Consider the following 21,295-nt stretch of genomic DNA (forward strand, 5'->3'; position numbering starts at 1 on the left):
CTCTTGTCCTGCACCTTTGACTCGGCTGATTGAATCCACGCTTGCACCGACTCTACATCGCGGTTGTACTCGAAGCGGATGGTGCGCGCCCGCTTCGCCTCCTGGTGCTCGTCCTCCATCTTTGCTACCGCGCTCTCCGCTTCTAACTCTAAACTTGACAGCTGACAAGGGAGATGAAACATAGTAGTATTCGACTAAGAGCACAAAACTGACGATTCAAATTATATAAAATATAAAAACAAGTATGATAACACACACACAAAAGTGTATTAATCACAGGTAGAGTTCATGTTATTTACCTGACAAGCAATTTCTTGTGGTAGAGAGCGACCTTCAGTTATGTAGTGACTCTTGGTCTTGTTGATCAAATGTTTGGCTTCACTGGCTGCCTGGTTCACGCGCAATCCAATACTCTGCACGGAGACAACACAAGTGTCTTCATATCTTCTTAATAAAGCATGTCTCTATAATATTTATATATACATATATCACATTAGCTATCACTTATACAGTTATTAGAGATCTAGTGTGAGATGCACATTCATTGGTTCCCGCTATCATGAGGCAAAGCAGGTGCTCTGGCTACACTGTAACACACTGTGTGGGAATAGTGTCCATTCACTGGCTGCAGTATAGTGAGAGTCTGATCTGCTCATATCGCCAGGAAAATGGTGGCTCTCCTCTTTACAAGCGTTCACAAGCCTGACTGGCCTCGTAGGGAGGCCTGGACTCTTGCCACCACTCAGTGGAAAAAGTTGATGGGGGAGGGGAGAGGGGTGAGGATGGGGAGGGGGGAAGGATCAGGAGGGGGGAGTGACACGAGGGGAGGATGTGTGCGCGCACAGAGGGGAAGCACGTGGCACTAGACAGGTATTTATAGTCAAACAACATATCCTTATCCCTTATACCCAAAGTTGCATGAAGGAATGGGGGGGAGTTGGTGGCAATGCTTGCTGTTGAAGATGTTGAGTGGGAGTCCTTAGTGTGTTTAGAGAGTGATGCAACTGCTGAGGGCACCAGCAGCGGCGTCACACTCACAGGAGGCCAAGGGTAGACTGGGTGCCAGGGATATGTGCCAAGTTTCTCAGCCAGTGGTCTAGATATAGCCACGATGCCCTAGCTAACTCGGGCCGGGGCTGGGGGTCGCCCGGGGCAGGGCCCGCCCTTCCCCGTGTTATTCGCACAATCCACCGCCAGTGACGCCCACTACTTGTCACTGTGAGGCAACTTGTGGGAGGCGCCAAGTGCTCTCACCTCCACCCTTCCCAACATGACAATCTTCACCCAACGCTTTCAATCTCTTTACAAATTATGATAGCTAAAGCTAGTTTCCTCTCTAAACATATAAATTGAAATATTACAACTAGCATAAAGAAAAAGTGAAGCATACCCACTAGTCTAACTTATTGCAACTTGGGTACCTGCTAACAAGGAAGCTGAATGTCTCACCACCTGGTGCAAGGGGGCTGGTTCAAGAGTACCTGTAATTTATCTTGGACGGTGGCGTAGTCGTGGTGGTAGAGGTCGAGGGCGGCGATATCGGTGGCAGCCTGGTGCAGGGCCCTGGTGGCGTCGTCCAGCTGGGCCTGCAGGTGCTCTGAGAAAGCCGCCTCACCACTCAGCCACGTTAGCTTACCTCGGAGGCTCTCAACCAACCTACAAAACACACAACACATTTCCTCAGATGCTGGTCACTACAATCTTCCCCTTACCTTAACAAGTTGAAACAAACAACTCAAAGAAAAGAGTATTGTTAGGCAAGCAAGGAATTGTAATGCTAAACAATAATAAAAACAAACTTCCATAATAAATATATTTTTACTTGAGGATCACATTAACCCCAAAACAAAGTGTGTGGCGGGGTGGCGGTGGAGCAACGCGGGCTCAGCTGGCAGCCACACAAGACCCTAACAAGAACACGACACACACGTGACACACTAACACACCACTTTGGCCCGCCACAGGTAAGTGTAACCCTTCACCTCTTACGATGTCGCACCTTCTTCCTATTCTGCCTAACATCCCATTCATCAAAGTCCAGCTTATACATACATACATACATTATATATATATTATATATATATATATATATATATATTATATTATATATATATATATATATATATATATATATATATATATATATATATATATATAGTAAGGAGATACCACTATGGGATAAGTGCCCTCCACAGGTAATTCCTGTTCATTCCTTTATCCTGAATATTATCTTCTATCTCTTACAGAGATGCATATCATCACTGCTCGGCGTCTGGTTGTGCCGCCCCTTCATTACCTCTCGCTGAAAATAACAATGTGCTGAAAATGTATCTGTTACTTCCACACTATATACTTAATCACTGTCGAAATAGTCTATGTAAAATGTAATTATTCTGTAGATACTTCACGCTATGAGCGGTAATTTTACGTTAAATGTCGTCGAAACGACGAGCATAATTCGTGGGGTTTTATAAACACGTATTTTACTTTAGGAGCCAATATATATTTACTGTAAACTAGTCATTCCAGTTTTCTGTACCTTGGTTATACTGCGTATATAATGGTTATACTGCGTATATAATGGTTATACTGTGTATATATTTTTTATACTGTGTATATAATGCTTATACTACGTATATAACGCTGAAGCATATGTAGGTATGTGTGAACATGCACATATGGCATAAGAGTGCTGTAACAACTGAGAACATGTACCAACCATGTCTCACACTACAGGAACAAGGCGGTAAGGACGGTGTCAAGTCCCCAGGTGGACAAGGACGTCAAGTCCCCAGGTGGACAAGGACGTCAAGTCCCCAGGTGGACAAGGACGTCAAGTCCCCAGGTGGACAAGGACGTCAAGTCCCCAGGTGGACAAGGGCGTCAAGTCCCCAGGTGGACCAGGACGTCAAGTCCCCAGGTGGACAAGGGCGTCAAGTCCCCAGGTGGACAAGGGTGTCAAGTCCCCAGGTGGACAAGGGTGTCAAGTCCCCAGGTGGACAAGGACGTCAAGTCCCCAGGTGGACAAGGACGTCAAGTCCCCAGGTGGACAAGGACGTCAAGTCCCCAGGTGGACAAGGGCGTCAAGTCCCCAGGTGGACAAGGGCGTCAAGTCCCCAGGTGGACAAGGGCGTCAAGTCCCCAGGTGGACAAGGGCGTCAAGTCCCCAGGTGGACAAGGGCGTCAAGTCCCCAGGTGGACAAGGGCGTCAAGTCCCCAGGTGGACAAGGGCGTCAAGTCCCCAGGTGGACAAGGGCGTCAAGTCCCCAGGTGGACAAGGGCGTCAAGTCCCCAGGTGGACAAGGGCGTCAAGTCCCCAGGTGGACAAGGACGTCAAGTCCCCAGGTGGACAAGGGCGTCAAGTCCCCAGGTGGACCAGGACGTCAAGTCCCCAGGTGGACCAGGACGTCAAGTCCCCAGGTGGACCAGGACGTCAAGTCCCCAGGTGGACCAGGACGTCAAGTCCCCAGGTGGACAAGGGCGTCAAGTCCCCAGGTAGACCAGGACGTCAAGTCCCCAGGCGGACAAGGGCGTCAAGTCCCCAGGTGGACAAGGACGTCAAGTCCCCAGGTGGACAAGGGCGTCAAGTCCCCAGGTGGACAAGGGCGTCAAGTCCACAGGTGGACCAGGACGTCAAGTCCCCAGGTGGACAAGGGCGTCAAGTCCCCAGTTGGACAAGGGCGTCAAGTCCCCAGGTGGAGAGGGACGTAATACTGCTCCGCCTGGTGTCGGACTCCCAACCACTGCACGATAACAAAGGCCTCCACAATACATTATTGACCGACACTAAATACTTTATTCCAGGAGATAATACAGGACGAGGGTAAACACTTAAGTGTATATACACAAAATATGCCCCCTTTAAGTATTCAGTTCATTCAATTAACTTTCTCAAATATGCTATGTTCTTAATCACACACACGCTCACTATGTGTGCATGCTTGCTTGTAAGTGAGCACGCACGAACGCTCGCTCAATGTTGTTGTTTTAGATTCAGCTACTGGGAACATAAGTTGCAAGTAGCACGGGCTATGGTGAGCCCGTAGTGGACTTACCTGATACAGGAGCGGGGCAAGTAGCACGGGCTATGGTTAGCCTCGTCTCGTGTCTCCGCTCAGTCAATGTGGGTCAGAGAGTATTTCTCAGGATGGAAGCAAAGGGTTACAGTGAGAGCAGAGACGTCAGAGTACAGAGAAGTTACCAGTAGAGTACCACAAGGGTCGGTTCTCTGGCCCATCCTGTTACTAGTATGTCAATGACCTGATAGAGGAAACTGACTCCTACATATCACCCTCCCAGCAAACATTAGAAATATTGCTGGAACAATGGGGATGTATACAAGAGGCACTTTGATAAGTTCCTGCAAGAAGTGCCGGCCCAACCAGGCTGTGGTGGATATGTGGGCCTGCGGGCTTCTCCAAGCAATAACCTGTTGGACCAAGTCATCACAAGTCGAGCCTGGCGTCGGGCCGAGCCCGGGAGTAGAAGAACTCATAGAACCCTCTCCAAGTATGCTCCAGGTACATCAATGTCTGCAGATGATGTAAAACTAATGAAAAATGTTAGGACAGGGGTAGGTTGTGATGCATTGCAAATGGATTTGGACACTCCGTAAGTGATCTGAAAAATGGCTACTAGAATTTATCCCAGCAAAATGGAAAGTTGAGGATTGGAACAGTAGAGCGAAGACCAGTACAGCAGTATAGGATGAAGGGAAGACCAGTACAGCAGTATAGGATGAAGGGAAGACCAGTACAGCAGTATAGGATGAAGGGAAGACCAGTACAGCAGTATAGGATGAAGGGAAGACCAGTACAGCAGTATAGGATGAAGGGAAGACCAGTACAGCAGTATAGGATGAAGGGAAGACCAGTACAGCAGTATAGGATGAAGGGAAGACCAGTACAGCAGTATAGGATGAAGGGAAGACCAGTACAGCAGTATAGGATGAAGGGAAGACCAGTACAGCAGTATAGGATGAAGGGAAGACCAGTACAGCAGTATTGGATGAAGGGAAGACCAGTACAGCAGTATAGGATGAAGGGAAGACCAGTACAGCAGTATAGGATGAAGGGAAGACCAGTACAGCAGTATAGAATGAAGGGAAGACCAGTACAGCAGTATAGGATGACGGGAAGACCAGTACAGCAGTATAGGATGAAGGGAAGACCAGTACAGCAGTATAGGATGAAGGGAAGACCAGTACAGCAGTATAGGATGAAGGGAAGACAGATTCTCTAATCAGAAAGGAAGAAAGACCTGGGAGTGGATATAACCCTAAAACTGATACCAGACCCCCACATTAGCAGAGTAACAACAGCTGCATACAGCATACTGGACAACATTAGCAGAGTAACAACAGCTGCATACAGCATACTGGACAACATTAGCAGAGTAACAACAGCTGCATACAGCATACTGAACAACATTAGCAGAGTAACAACAGCTGCATACAACATACTGGACAACATTAGCAGAGTAACAACAGCTGCATACAACATACTGGACAACATTAGCAGAGTAACAACAGCTGCATACTGCATACTGGACAACATTAGCAGAGTAACAACAGCTACATACTGCATACTGGACAACATTAGCAGAGTAACAACAGCTGCATACAGCATACTGGACAACATTCATGAATACTTTAGAAACTTGAAGAAAGGGGTCTTTCTGGGCCCTATATACAGTGAGGTGAGGCCCACTCTTGAATAGTCATCCCCAGCATGGAACGCCTACCTAAAAAGGACAAGGAGAAACTAGAATAGGTCCAAAGATATGCAACGTGACTCTTTCCTGAGCTGAAGGGATTGATCTATGAGGAAAGACCGAGCTGGCCCTTCACACACACTGAAGGAAAGGAGATATAGGGAGGACATGATAACAACATATAAGTTCCTAAAGGGAATTGACAAAGTAGCATTGTTTAAAGCTAGGAACAGCAGAACGAGGGGTCACGGATGGAAACTAGAGGCGCAAATGCAGCCCGGCCTCCAAAAATGGGGAGGTAAATGTAACAGCACAAGTAAGTGCAATTATGTAATATTCATAGCAGTCAGGAATTGTACTTATTTTCACTTAGTATTAAATCGTAGTCAAATATATTGTGACTATTTGAGTTTACCTGAAAAGCTGAATAGAAAACCATGACCTAACCTAACCTAAGAGTATGAAGATAAGCATTTCATTGCTTCTTAATTACAATTAGTACTTAACCTATAGCTATATTGATATTACAGTTTTATAAAACTAATACAACAAAACTAAAATATTTAAATAAATTGTAAAGTAACTCAGGATTTTTCAAATTTTGTATAAAGTCTCTATTGTTTAATACAACTGAAAAAGAAATTCCTGATATTTAAAACTTGTGTATAACAATTAAAACTTGTAAACTTCATCCTAAAATTCTGTCTTAACAGAAAACGAGGAGAATAAATGGGGAGGTAAATTAAACAGCCCCATAAGTGCAATTATGTACTATGTATGACAGTAAGGAAATGTACTTATTACACTTAGTATTAAACCGTACTGTCAATTCGGAGAATGGGTTGTGCAAACGAGTCAAAGAATCGACAGAACACACTTTGTCTGGGTTTGAGCTATTAACCAGTGGAACAGGTTAGACGTTAGTCGTTGAAAGTCGATTTAAAGTTTAATTGTAAATGTGAAAAATGAGACACTGCATTGATCTAAGAACGTTCGGAAGGCGGAGGCCAGGAGCCTAGCTCAACCCTGCAAACACATGTAGGTGTACAATACATGCGCGCGGGCGCGCACACACGCACACATTATCTCAACATTATATATAGTTCCTGTGAAAGTCTCTTAAAGTAATAGAAAACTGAAACTTGTTTTGTGTGTTCTCGGGGGAGGAGACAGAGCCCTCGTCCCGAGCCTCACGTGGTGATACAGCCACGTGGTGACCTCATGAGCCTCACGTGATGATACAGCCACGTGGTGACCTCATGAGCCTCACGTGATGATACAGCCACGTGGTGACCTCATGAGCCTCACGTGATGATACAGCCACGTGGTGACCTCATGAGCCTCACGTGATGATACAGCCACGTGGTGACCTCATGAGCCTCACGTGATGATACAGCCACGTGGTGACCTCATGAGCCTCACGTGATGATACAGCCACGTGGTGACCTCATGAGCCTCACGTGATGATACAGCCACGTGGTGACCTCATGAGCCTCACGTGATGATACAGCCACGTGGTGACCTCATGAGCCTCACGTGATGATACAGCCACGTGACCTCATGAGCCTCACGTGATGATACAGCCACGTGGTGACCTCATGAGCCTCACGTGATGATACAGCCACGTGGTGACCTCATGAGCCTCACGTGATGATACAGCCACGTGGTGACCTCATGAGCCTCACGTGATGATACAGCCACGTGGTGACCTCATGAGCCTCACGTGATGATACAGCCACGTGGTGACCTCATGAGCCTCACGTGATGATACAGCCACGTGGTGACCTCATGAGCCTCACGTGATGATACAGTCACGTGGTGACCTCATGAGCCTCACGTGATGATACAGCCACGTGGTGACCTCATGAGCCTCACGTGATGATACAGCCACGTGGTAACCTCATGAGCCTCACGTGATGATACAGCCACGTGGTGACCTCATGAGCCTCACGTGATGATACAGCCACGTGGTGACCTCATGAGCCTCACGTGATGATACAGCCACGTGGTGACCTCATGAGCCTCACGTGATGATACAGCCACGTGGTGACCTCATGAGCCTCACGTGATGATACAGCCACGTGGTGACCTCATGAGCCTCACGTGATGATACAGCCACGTGAGTGACCTCATGAGCCTCACGTGATGATACAGCCACGTGAGTGACCTCATGAGCCTCACGTGATGACCTCATGAGCCTCACGTGATGACACAGCCACGTGGTGACCTCATGAGCCTCACGTGATGATACAGCCACGTGAGTGACCTCATGAGCCTCACGTGATAATACAGCCACATGGCAGCCTCATCCTTCCCTCACTTAACCACCACACAGCCTGTATGCACTGTGTATACTGGAAAAAGGAAATATTCTATTCATTATTATCGCAGGTGATGACAGGACAGCCTAATAATTCCACACATCAGGTGGCATCCATAGTCAAAGCTGAAGTTGCAATACTGCAACTAACGTAGCGGAAGTCAGCAAACTGTGGTGAAAGGGGAGGAGGGGAGACTAGGGAAGAGCAGCGAGGGGATGGCGGTGAAGGGTCAAAGGGTGCGTAGCCATGCTGAGTATTGACGTGGAGGCAGGCAGGTCCTGTGGGTAGCGGGGGAGGGAGGTATACGTGCGCCTCACCTCCTCAAACCTCATCTTATGCCGGGGTTACTACAAGCTGTCGTGTAACCTTCTGACAACCCATCGTAGACTGAGATCCTTGTACCTCTTCCCGTCATATAACTAGAAGAGACTGCTCTAACTCTTATACAGCGCAGCAAGCTTTACGTCAGTTATGACGCATGAGTGACAGTATGTTAAACATACGTTCATTTTAATGCTGAGTAACAAACATGAACTCAATCAGATACAATTTTACTTCATGTCAACACAAGTACACGACAGAGTGTAATTACAACATAATAATCACCTTTAACATATAGCATATATTCTCAAGTAGACAGTATCGCCAAGTGTGAGCGATGCGCCACTGTTGCCATGTAGGTCATGTTCTCTACTACGGGTTTAATTTGGCAGCGTCGCCGGCGATCCTTCTCCGAAATAATATATTATTTAAATTGATAATACACAACTGTTTGTGATTCTCAGTTAAACTTATTTCCCGTTTTCTAATTGAGTGTTAAAGTATTATCACAGAAAAACATGGACTAGCAGTATAACAACACTTGTTCACTAGCTAAACTAAGTTATGTTCATCTAACGTGTGTCTGGTTTGTTGACTTCGATGATTTTTATAAAAGCAAGATGTGCATTGGTCAGTTCACAATACAAAACTGTCACTAAAACACGGTTGTGGTTCATGGTTGATGTGACACTACAGGTCTGGGACGTTATACACGAGGGAGACTAGCAGCCTCTAGCTACTGCACTCTCTTCAGTCAATGCACCGTGGTGGCTCTACAGTAGGAAATATAATATTGGCCAAGACACCCGCCAGACGTGAGGCAGCTCCACCCGGTGCGCTCTCCACTATTGATTCCGCCCACTATGGCCAAGGTCGAGGATATAACACTGTTCAAATGCACCACACGAACACGCACCCTCAGCGCTAATGTTCACATTTCCAAGATCAGTGAAGACCTTTTTATCGTGGGCTGGTGTACAGAGAGTTGGCCGAGATGGGGCGATAGCTGACTTACAGACTGGCCGGCGAGGTCTTGGCACGAGATCACAGATGGGTGGAAATATTTTGTTTCCAGGGAATACTCCGTCTTGCATTGTTCTGAGCGCGACGACCTGAACACAGAATCACAGTGTATATAGTGTCTGTATCTAAAAGTAAAAAATAACATTTAACACGCCATTGAATGCTCCCACAATGCTTAGCGTGGTGAGGGAATAGCTAGTGAAGGACTAACGCGCCGTGGGATATATGTCTTCTGCACTTGCTAGCTGCTCCTGCTCTCAGTTATGGCTGCAAGAAGCGCTGCTGCAGCAGAGGGAGGGGTGTGAGCAGCGACGGAGCAGCGGGTGCGGATGTGGTGGCAGGTGCAGGAGGTGTGTGGAGGACCCATGCTGCCCACCGCTGCCGTCCAGTGTATGTGCTCGCTCCGCACGCCCAACCATCCGCCCAGACACTGCTCTTTCCAGGGCTGCCAACACGGCTTTCCTCACCACCATTTTCCCCCCAATATTAATCCATTACAATACTTTAACTAGTTACTAATACTACTTCTACATGTTGGTCTAGAGTTGGAGAGTGTAAGTACGTTATGACAGTTCGTACTATCATTAGCTGCGTGTGGCAGACATTCTAGCATCTTCTGCCGGCATGTGACGTCATGCAGGATCTTCGGGTACCATGACGCCATCCAATAATACAGCGTTACTTTGCACATAAACTAACGCAAAACTAACAATTTGAGTGCAATGGAAATGCTGTGTTAATAACGAAGCACACTCCTGTATTAAAAATATACATGATTTAATGTGAGAAGTAAAATGGGAGGGCCAAGCGGGTTTTTGATTGATCCAGAGCCTTCATTTGGCATAGCGGTTCGTTTAGTCCACAGGGTGTGAAGATGGCATGAGGAGGTGCGCAGAGCTGCGCACCACCTCAACAGGACCAGCGGTGCGCAGCCACAACACATCACTGCTGCATATATTGAACAAATACCAACATTTGGGAATCTTCCCTGGAGCATGCTAGGCTACCCTTCGTGTTCCCCAAAATGTCCGGCTGGTAAAGAGAGGAGCCTGGTGACTCACGCCGCCGCCCTCTCATGCTCTTCTTATGACGCCACAACACCGCCCTTCACTGCATCAATATATTCCTTCACTCATCTACTCCACCACTTCTGCCTTCCTATATACCACAACATCAAATGTTGAAGTCGCTATGTGATATATACATATATTCAGGCAAATAGGACTGGATATAACGCAGGTGGAGGAGACACGCGGGGTGTTAGTAGGGGGAAGTGAAGGGCGGGAAGCGTATGGAAACTGCTTCCCCGCCCCCTGTGTAGTGCCTCTCCAACCACTCTACACCAGTCATAACACTTACACCCTCCCCCACGCTACTACACTCATACGCACACTCAATTACTCGCATCTCAGGGGTCAGCAAGTTGTCATCGAGTAATGTGTCAGCCTGGGAGTCAGCCGTCAGTGTGTAACAGGACGCCTAAGCAGGTTGTGATGGAGATAAACATGATGTAATGCCCAGAAATAATCCATACAGAAACGTTCATCACTAAACGCGAGCGAGCAAGTCCTTAGATGACATTATTTTACCGGAGGAAACGAGCGCAGGAAAGGGGAAGGAGGGACAGAGGGAGGGGAAGGAGGGACAGAGGGAGGGGAAGGAAGGGGAAGGAGGGACAGAGGGAGGGGAAGGAGGGGAAGGAAGGGGAAGGAGGGAAAGAGGGAGGGGAAGGAGGGGAAGGGAGGGAGGAAGGAGGAGGTGGAACAGAGGGAGCGAGGGAAGGGGAAGGACTCTTCCCTTCCCTGCTATGGTCTTCTGCTATGTAAAATTCTATATACCTAACCACACATCTCAAACAGTACATTACTGAGTTATATGTTTACCCATGAGGGGTAATATTTACCCATGAGGGGTAATGTCTACCCATGAGGGGTAATGTCTACCCATGAGGGGTAATGTCTACCCATGAGGGGTAATATTTACCCATGAGGGGTAATGTCTACCCATGAGGGGTAATGTCTACCCATGAGGGGTAATGTCTACCCATGAGGGGTAATGTCTACCCATGAGGGGTAATGTCTACCCATGAGGGGTAATGTCTACCCATGAGGCAGAGAATTATCAAAGAAAAGCACCAAGCCATTACGACTATAAAGCACTTGGAAGGGGCCAGGATAAGGATTTTGAATGAGAGAGAGAGAGAGAGAGAGAGAGAGAGAGAGAGAGAGAGAGAGAGAGAGAGAGAGAGAGAGAGAGAGAGAGAGAGAGAGAGAGAAAGAGCGAGAGCGAGAGAGAGAGAGAGAGAGAGAGAGAGAGAGAGAGAGAGAAAGAGCGAGAGCGAGAGAGAGAGAGAGAGAGAGAGAGAGAGAGAGAGAGAGAGAGAGATAAGAGAGGACGGGTATAGGGTGAGGGAGGACGGATGAGAGCATGGAGAGAGCTGAGAGCTGAGAGAGGACAATAACACAAGTTAGAGAGTGACAGAGCAGGGAGTGTGAGGCAGGCCGCTGCACCACGATCAATATATAAACCACAGCCTGTATATATGCCACCATGTCACCACCCACACACACACCACACACACACCACCTCCACACACACACACACCACACCACACCACACCCACACACACACCACCTCCACACCACACCACACCACACCACCTCCACACACACACACACCACACCACACCACACCCACACACACACCACCTCCACACCACACCACACCACCACCACACACACACACACACCACACCACACCACCCACACACACACACCACACCACACACACCACACCACACACCACACCCACACACACACACACACACCATCACTACCTCCACACCACACCACACCACCTCCACACCACACCACACCACCTCCACACACACCATCAGTACCTCCACACAACACCACTACCTACACACACCCCAGGCAGGGCGAGACATATGGACTCCTTACACCCGTTGCCTCTCTTCACCTAGCAGTGATTAGGAACTTGGGTATTAGTCGACTGTTGTGGGTTGCATCCTGGGAAATGGTCAAATACTGCATATATCCCAGGTATAGTCGAACTTCCCACAAGCGCCACACGGTACAGCACGAGGAAAATAGCCAGAAGGCTGCACCTACAACCCGTCCTCGACTCAAGTCCATTCCATCCAGCGGTCGACCCCACAGACGCATTCATCAATTTTTACATGCTGTTTACATGTTCAATCAAAACGGGAATTTTCTTAAATATAAATTAATATTGTATTATATTAGCATATTGTACATATATAGGCATAGGTTAGGTTAGGTGTTTAGGTTCTGTTGGCGATTATTTGTATTTGTAGTACGTGGGTGAAGCATTTACAGCGTTGTGGTTCGAACAAAATTCGTCAGTGAAGCACTTGTTCCGGAAGTGTTCGGACGTCAGCAGTTGTGAGTCGTGTGTAAACCGTTTTTCATTCATAAACAGGGGGTTTGGCGGGTGCATGGAATCACTTTTGGGTCTTTGTTTGGAGGACGGGCTATCACATGAAACATGCCACAAGGCAAAGAAACTAGAGTCGTAAGATCACTGCAACGAGTGGGCCGGAAGGTCCCAGAGCCCCCCAAAAAAGGGTTCACGTCCGAAGTCAAAGAGTGGGTTGACGACCACAGTAACTACACAACACCACCAAACATTGTGACCATCACATGTGCAGACAGCTGGGCTTCACCGGACACTCAGCTCGACACACTACGGCTCCTTACTAGCCACAGAATGGCGGGACAGGCTCCAAGAATTATTAATAATACATATGTTTACAATCTTTGGCTTCACCATTCACGTGGAAGTCAAACCTACGAGGGAAGGGACCCACTGACCCTCACTGGTATGTGTGGTATGTATGTGTATGTATGAATGGTATGTATGTGTATGTATGAATGGTATGCATGTGTATGTATGAATGGTATGTATGTGTATGTATGAATGGTATGCAGGTGTATGTATGAATGGTATGTATGTGTATGTATGAATGGTATGTATGTGTATGTATGAATGGTATGCATGTGTATGTATGAATGGTATGTATGTGTATGTATGAATGGTATGCAGGTGTATGTATGAATGGTATGCATGTGTATGTATGAATGGTATGTATGTGTATGTATGAATGGTATGCAGGTGTATGTATGAATGGTATGCATGTGTATGTATGAATGGTATGTATGTGTATGTATGAATGGTATATCACGTATGTATCAATGGTATGCATGTGTATGTATGAATGGTATGCATGTGTATGTATGAATGGTATGCATGTGTATGTATGAATGGTATGCATGTGTATGTATGAATGGTATGCATGTGTATGTATGAATGGTATGCAGGAGCATGTGTATGTATGAATGGTATGCATGTGTATGTATGAATGGTATGCAGGAGTATGTATGAATGGTATGAACATGCATACTCTCACTAGTATGAGTGGTATGTATGTATATGTATGGTATGAACATACCATCACTGCTATGCATGTTCATTTTACTCACCAACGAAGGACTGTCATTGGTGAGGTAGTCACAGTACTGTGTACGTTTGGAGGTGATCCTGAGCGACATGCATGGGTTCGAATCCTGGTCAGGTTATTTAGAGTTCTTAAGCTTGCGCGTTCATGCAGCCTATCATTTTATATATATATATATATATATATATATATATATATATATATATATATATATATATATATATATATATATATATATAAAATATGCCCCCTGGGGGCCTGGTCAGGGAGCGAGCAGCGGCCCGCAGACCCATCAATGCATTACATCTGGTAGTTCCATCATTTCTTTCAGAAATTGTACCAGAATTTACCTGAGAGGCTCAAAGGTAAATTTTGAGTCCATCTCTCTAGTGGACTTGACGAGAACAGGAGTCGGCGGCTTGTCAATTATAGGTCCCTCCATTTGTCCTAATGATTTTATTGAGCTGGATTGTAAAATTTAGCAGTGTTTTGGCCTTTACGGCTTCGGCGGGTAGGCGGTTCCACCTTTCTTTGGGTAATACGTGTATTGTTATACAGACTGAACACTTACCAGTCCTCTCCCAAATTCTATGCACATTGTTGGGAGGCATATAAAGAGTCATGAACATGTGTAGTCCATACAGTCTGCTTCACTCTTTAAAAACAACAACAATCCGTTGCTTGTAGAAACTCCACCTTAAGTGCGACATTTTCACACTAAACGCTCCGAGTATTTTTTCCTAACACGTCATCTAATGTGAGAAAAGTGTGACCTTTACATATCGATTAATAACTAGCGAAGTGTTCTGACTCGTCTACACCTCACTGCCCAGATACACAATCTTTAGCCAGATTTATCAACATTTTATGTTAATATGAGGAAGAGAGTGTAAGTGGGCAGCGAGGTGTTGACCTGCCTAAGGGTAGGCCGGCGGCCGCTGCACCACTAATACACCAGGATCAATACTGCATGTAAGAACCCTTCCAACTTTACCACCACCTGCAGTGTACACCACCTTCATCGACCTGCAGTCCCGTGGAGTTTGGCAGAGACTAATACACCTGAAAGTTTGGGAAGGATCTGGTGGGGGTGGAGAGCAACGTATATATGAGTCTAGCCAGAGGTGAAGAGGCACTTGCCAAGTCCTCGCCACATTGGTACCTGGTGGGAGAGCGCAATACATGTTGGCAAAGTGGTTGTGGAGGCACTATGGTAGTGTGTCTCGGGGCAGCCATGTTGTGCTTGCCCCCACACGCTGCATGGCTACCTCACGCCCCCGCCACGTGGTATCTACCACCACACTACCCGTCACTGTTGTCACCTACAAGCCCCGCCCACACTACCCGTCACTGCTGTATAAGCTACAAGCCCCGCCCACACCACCCGTCACTGTTGTCTCCTACAAGCCCCGCCCACACTGCCCAGCCCCTACAGTGGCAGTGACTTGTGGTACAGTTGAGGGGAGAGTATTGTGGTAGGTGCAGTCATCAGCTGTATAAGCACCGCTCCCATTTACATGAAGTGCATGAGCTCAGACAGTCAAAAGTATTTAGAACACACATACTCGACACCGATAAAAAATTAACGTGAGGCGAGTCACTGTTTATTTTTATGTAAAACAAAAGATGAGCGCATCTTTAGCAGATGGTGCAGCTAGGGCGGACTATACGCCTGTCAGCCCTCAGGCACGGCTTGGCCCTCTTCCACCCTCTCCTCATCCACCATGTTGACAAATATTAACCAACCAGGGAGGACACCAACCAGGGGGGGGGGACACCAATCAGGGGGAACACCAACCAGGGGGGACACCAACCAGGGGGGGGACACCAACCAGGGGGACACCAACCAGGGGGGACACCAACCAGGGGGGGACACCAACCAGGGGGGGACACCAACCAGGGGGGACACCAACCAGGGGGGACACCAACCAGGGGGACACCAACCAGGGGGGACACCAACCAGGGGGGGGACACCAACCAGGGGGGACACCAACCAGGGGGGACACCAACCAGGGGGACACCAACCAGGGGGGACACCAACCAGGGGGGACACCAACCAGGGGGGACACCAACCAGGGGGGATACCAACCAGGGGGGACACCAACCAGGGGGACACCAACCATGGGGACACCAACCAGGGGGGGACACCAACCTGGGGGGACACCAACCAGGGGGGACACCAACCAGGGGGGACACCAACCAGGGGGGACACCAACCAGGGGGGACACCAACCAGGGGGACACCAACCAGGGGGACACGAACCAGAGCGTCAGCCTCGTCTGCAATATTGAAAATTTCTTCCGTTGCCACCACGACGTTTATTTTAGCTGGTCACATTCAGGAGTTGGGTGTCCAGGCGCTAGGCTGGAGGGAGCTTTCTTGGGTGTGGAGGGGTAGTGGTTATGGTGGGGTGATGGGGGGAGGGAGTGGTGGGGGTGGAGAATAATGAGGTTGGTGAGAGCATGAGGGAGAAGACAGGTTGAGGGGTGATGGGGGAGAGTAGGGGGACTGGTTGTCACATGGCCTCACCCTGGCGCCGGCTGCCCCCCTCCCCTTGGCCTCCACCATGCACCCTAACACCACCACCACCCTCCCCATCACCCTAACACCACCACCACCCTCCCCATCACCCTAACACCATCACCCTCCCCATCAACCCTAACACCTCCACTCTCCCCCATCACCCTAACACCTCCACTCTCCCCCATCACCCTAACACCACCACCCTCCCCATCACCCTAAAACCACCAGCTTTCACCACCACAGTATACACCCAGCAGTTCACCATCTATAGTGTATATATATATATATATATATATATATATATATATATATATATATATATATATATATATATATATATATATATATATATATATATATATATATATATGATAGTGTCAGACCACGGAGGAAGAATTGAAACTGGAATTTCTTTAAGTACTTTCGTATATTAATACATCTTCAGAAGGCCTTCTGAAGATGTATTAATATCATACTATCATTATTAATAGATGTATTAATAAGTGTGTGTGTGTGTACTCACCTATTTGTGCTTGCAGGGGTTGAGCTTTGGCTCTTTGGTCCCGCCTCTCAACTGTCAATCAACTGGTGTACAGATTCCTGAGCCTACTGGGCTCTATCATATCTACATTTAAAACTGTGTATGGAGTCAGCCTCCACCACATCACTGCCTAATGCATTCCATCCGTTAACTACTCTGACACTGAAAAAGTTCCTTCTAACGTCTCTGTGGCTCATGTGGGTACTCAGTTTCCACCTGTGTCCCCTTGTTCGCGTCCCATCAGTGTTGAATAGTTTATCCTTGTTTACCCGGTCGATTCCTCTGAGGATTTTGTAGGTTGTGATCATGTCTCCCCTTACTCTTCTGTCTTCCAGTGTCGTAAGGTGCATTTCCCGCAGCCTTTCCTCGTAACTCATGCCTCTTAGTTCTGGGACTAGTCTAGTGGCATACCTTTGGACTTTTTCCAGCTTCGTCTTGTGCTTGACAAGGTACGGGCTCCATGCTGGGGCCGCATACTCCAGGATTGGTCTTACATATGTGGTGTACAAGATTCTGAATGATTCCTTACACAGGTTCCTGAACGCTGTTCTGATGTTAGCCAGCCTCGCATATGCCGCAGACGTTATTCTTTTTATGTGGGCTTCAGGAGACAGGTTTGGTGTGATATCAACTCCTAGATCTTTGTATGTGTGTGTGTGTGTGTGTGTGTGTGTGTGTGTGTGTGTGTGTGTGTGTGTGTGTGTGTGTGTCACACTACACCATGTGAGACAGCGGGTAGGAACACCATCATTCCTCTCCCCGGAAGTGTGTGAGGAAATGCCTCACCCCCCCCCCCCGCCCCGCGGGACACTCCACACCGTGTGGGGGCGGCCCATCAACACTGGCCACCATACACCTATAACACACACCGTGTATGTTCTCAACTTCTCAACACCTCCAACACATCGTTTATGCTCCAGACGACTACAACACACACACACACGCCTTCGCGCACGCACGCACGCACGCACACACACGCGCACACACACAATGTGTGTTGACAGTTGAGAGGCGGGACCAAAGAACCAAAGCTCAACCCGCACAAGCACAGCTAGGCGAGTTCAACTAGGTGAGATCACACACACACACACACACACACAAAGAGCCAGAGCTCAACCCCCACAAGCACAACTAGTTGAGTACGAGGGGACACGTGTGTTGGGGCCACCAAGAGCGCCACAGCCACCAAACACTGCCTTAAGAGCCGCACGTAACTCCCACAAAGATGGCGACGGAAACGTAGATGTAAGGTGACACTGAGAGCATAAGGCGTGACCTGCTGTGATTCACTCGATGTCTTGCAGTGTGAAGAGTGCGAGAGCCACACGGCGCACCACACACACACCCGAGGGAATACCCCACGCTAGACATACACGGTGTGTGTGTGTATCACACCAATGTTAAGACAGGTAAGGAGGCAGGGGAGCCAGGGCGCTCCTAGAGACACTCAGGAAAGTGTGGTCCCTGAGTAGGGAAGACAGTAGCGCCGAGGGCACCATACCTTAGCCAAGCTGGCTCCGTCAGGCGCCTGCGTGCAGGTCATGCTCACAGGCGCACAACAAGAAATCTCAGTGAGAGGGAAGAACCGGATTAAGAAATACATGAATAAATATGAGTAATTGTACGGAGCATGATACCTATTTTATTTATTTATTTTATTTATATATATACAAGAATACTTTTTATTTTCTTCTCCGAGGCTATGGGTCCCCACATTGGCACCAGAGGTGGTACCCTCACAAACTTTTTTTTAAACAAGAAGGTACATTGGGTTTGTGAGAATACATAACATAGTATTTACAATCTTGTAAAGCCACTAGTACGCGCAGCGTTTCGGGCAGAAACGGTCATGTTTAAGATAAGACAAGCAAATATATGGAGAAAAGATAACAAGATACAGAGCCTAAGACACCTATATATAAAGTGGAGACATGTAGTAATTCAGGAAGCAGCAAAGGGCGCTCTGGAACAAATAAGACACTGGCTGCATTATCGGGAGAGCCGAGACATGACTGCGCAACCATAACAAAGTAGGAGTATGACAAAGAGCACTTGTAACATGACAACTATGACGGTACACTACAAGAGGAACACTAACGTCGAGGAGAGGTCGTCTCACACGCTGGAGAGCGACATCACATCCAGGGAGGAACACCGCCAGTAACCAAAGACGATAGTGAAGATAACAGGCGCCCACCGCGGGGATTACACTACAGTAGCACGGAGGAACGACGAACCTGGGTGCTGCAACACCACCTGTTACCTGGCACTGTTGCTGACAACACCACCTGTTACCTGGCACTGTTGCTGACAACACCACCTGTTACCTGGCACTGTTGCTGACAACACCACCTGTTACCTGGCACTGTTGCTGACAACACCAGCTGTTACCTGGCACTGTTGCTGACAACACCAGCTGTTACCTGGCACTGTTGCTGACAACACCACCTGTTACCTGGCACTGTTGCTGACAACACCACCTGTTACCTGGCACTGTTGCTGACAACACCACCTGTTACCTGGCACTGTTGCTGACAACACCAGCTGTTACCTGGCACTGTTGCTGACAACACCAGCTGTTACCTGGCACTGTTGCTGACAACACCAGCTGTTACCTGGCACTGTTGCTGACAACACCAACTGTTACCTGGCACTGTTGCTGACAACACCAGCTGTTACCTGGCACTGTTGCTGACAACACCAGCTGTTACCTGGCACTGTTGCTGACAACACCAGCTGTTACCTGGCACTGTTGCTGACAACACCAGCTGTTACCTGGCACTGTTGCTGACAACACCAGCTGTTACCTGGCACTGTTGCTGACAACACCAGCTGTTACCTGGCACTGTTGCTGACAACACCAGCTGTTACCTGGCACTGTTGCTGAAAAATGTTCCGTGTCAGAGTAGTTAACAAACTGAATGTATTAAGAAGTTGTGTGGCGAAGGCAGACTCCATATACAGTTTCAAATGTAAATATGATAGAAGCCAGTAGGCTCAGGAACCTGTATACCGATTGGCTAAGAGGCGGGACCATATAGCCGAAGCTCAACCCCCCCAAGCACAGCTATGGACTCAGACCTCCGGAGACCAAGACGCAAGAAATATGTGACTAGACAGTGTGGGTTGGCGCTGTAAGTGCCCAGGGTTATGGAGTACAGGATACCCTTCCGGGCGGCTGGGACGCAGCAAGCACTATCCACACTCTGGCATGATGTCGCAAGCACATGCGACTTCACAGGTGCTGGTGAGGGGGATGGTGAGGGTGAGGGAACTGTGTTGGTGGTAGCGGTGGTGGAGAGGGGGCAGTGTCGGTGGTGGGGGACGGTGTTGGTTGTGTGAGGGGGAGATGAGAGAGGAAGTGGTCACCTGATGTACGGTGGTATGGTCGCTGGTGGTGCAGGCTAGCTGTGGTGGTGTTCCCTGAGGGCGTCCTCTGACAAGACTGAGCAGGTGTGTGTGTGTGTGTGTGTGTAGTGTAGCCTGGGCCTGCCACTAGCAGGGTGCCTGGACGGCTCACACGGGGACGGTCTCCACCACGTGTCATGCTTCACGCCTCCGACAACACGCCCGCCATCTCACCCGACCACTCTCACCTCTGTATTCCAAACATGGGTGGAGGGCGTGGGGCCGCATGGTGCTTCTGCCACAACCCTGGCACCCGACCAAGAATGCTCCCGTGCATACCCACCACACCCATGACTTCTCCTCCACCTCTACCCCCACACCCATGCCCACTTCTCCACCTCTACACCAACACCCATGCCCACTCCTCCACCTCTACCCCCACACCCATGCCCACTCCTCCTCCTCTACTCCCCACACCCATGCCCACTCCTCCTCTACCCCCACATTTATGCCCACTCCTCCACCTCTACCCCCAAACCCATGCCCACTCCTCCACCTCTACCCCCACATCCATGCCCACTCCTCCTCCTCTACTCCCCACACCCATGCCCACTCCTCCACCTCTACCCCCAAACCCATGCCCACTCCTCCTCTACACCCACAACACTCATGGAGAGAAAACTAGCCAAGAGGCGTACTAAGGGTATACTTAAGAGGTATACTCCCCATACTCCTGTTGAGTGCACTGCATAACTTGCCGGATTCGCTGCACCAGAGGTAATAAAGGGGCCAAATAATTTGCACAAACTTGGTCATTACCTGTGGGAGGGAGAACTGCCCGTCACATACTGTAGCAGTCATAATGCCACACAAGGTAGAACATATTACCAACCCATCTATGTGTACGCGAGCAGGGCACTGGAGGTAAGTCCGCTACGGGCTCACCATAGCCCGTGCTACTTGGAACTTGTTCCGAGTAGCAGAATCTATAACAACAACAACATCTAT

At 48.4% G+C, this 21,295-nt stretch overlaps 1 protein-coding gene across 6 annotated transcripts in view; it reads right to left on the reverse strand.

Moving 5' to 3' along the window:
• LOC123775278 (uncharacterized) overlaps positions 1-21,295 on the reverse strand; it is a 477,428-nt gene that overhangs the window by 143,035 nt on the left and 313,098 nt on the right. For all 6 annotated transcript variants that reach the window (XM_069311593.1, XM_069311592.1, XM_069311596.1 and 3 more), the window contains 3 exons: positions 1,482-1,656; positions 300-413; positions 1-161 (listed from right to left, as the gene is read on the reverse strand). The exon at positions 1-161 is cut by the window's left edge and continues 361 nt beyond it. In XM_069311593.1, the coding sequence (XP_069167694.1) occupies positions 1-161; positions 300-413; positions 1,482-1,656 (450 nt within the window). The remainder of the gene's footprint in view (positions 162-299; positions 414-1,481; positions 1,657-21,295) is intronic.

The sequence above is a fragment of the Procambarus clarkii genome, chromosome 70 (genome assembly GCF_040958095.1).
Source record: "Procambarus clarkii isolate CNS0578487 chromosome 70, FALCON_Pclarkii_2.0, whole genome shotgun sequence".
Taxonomy (NCBI): Eukaryota; Metazoa; Arthropoda; class Malacostraca; order Decapoda; family Cambaridae; genus Procambarus; species Procambarus clarkii.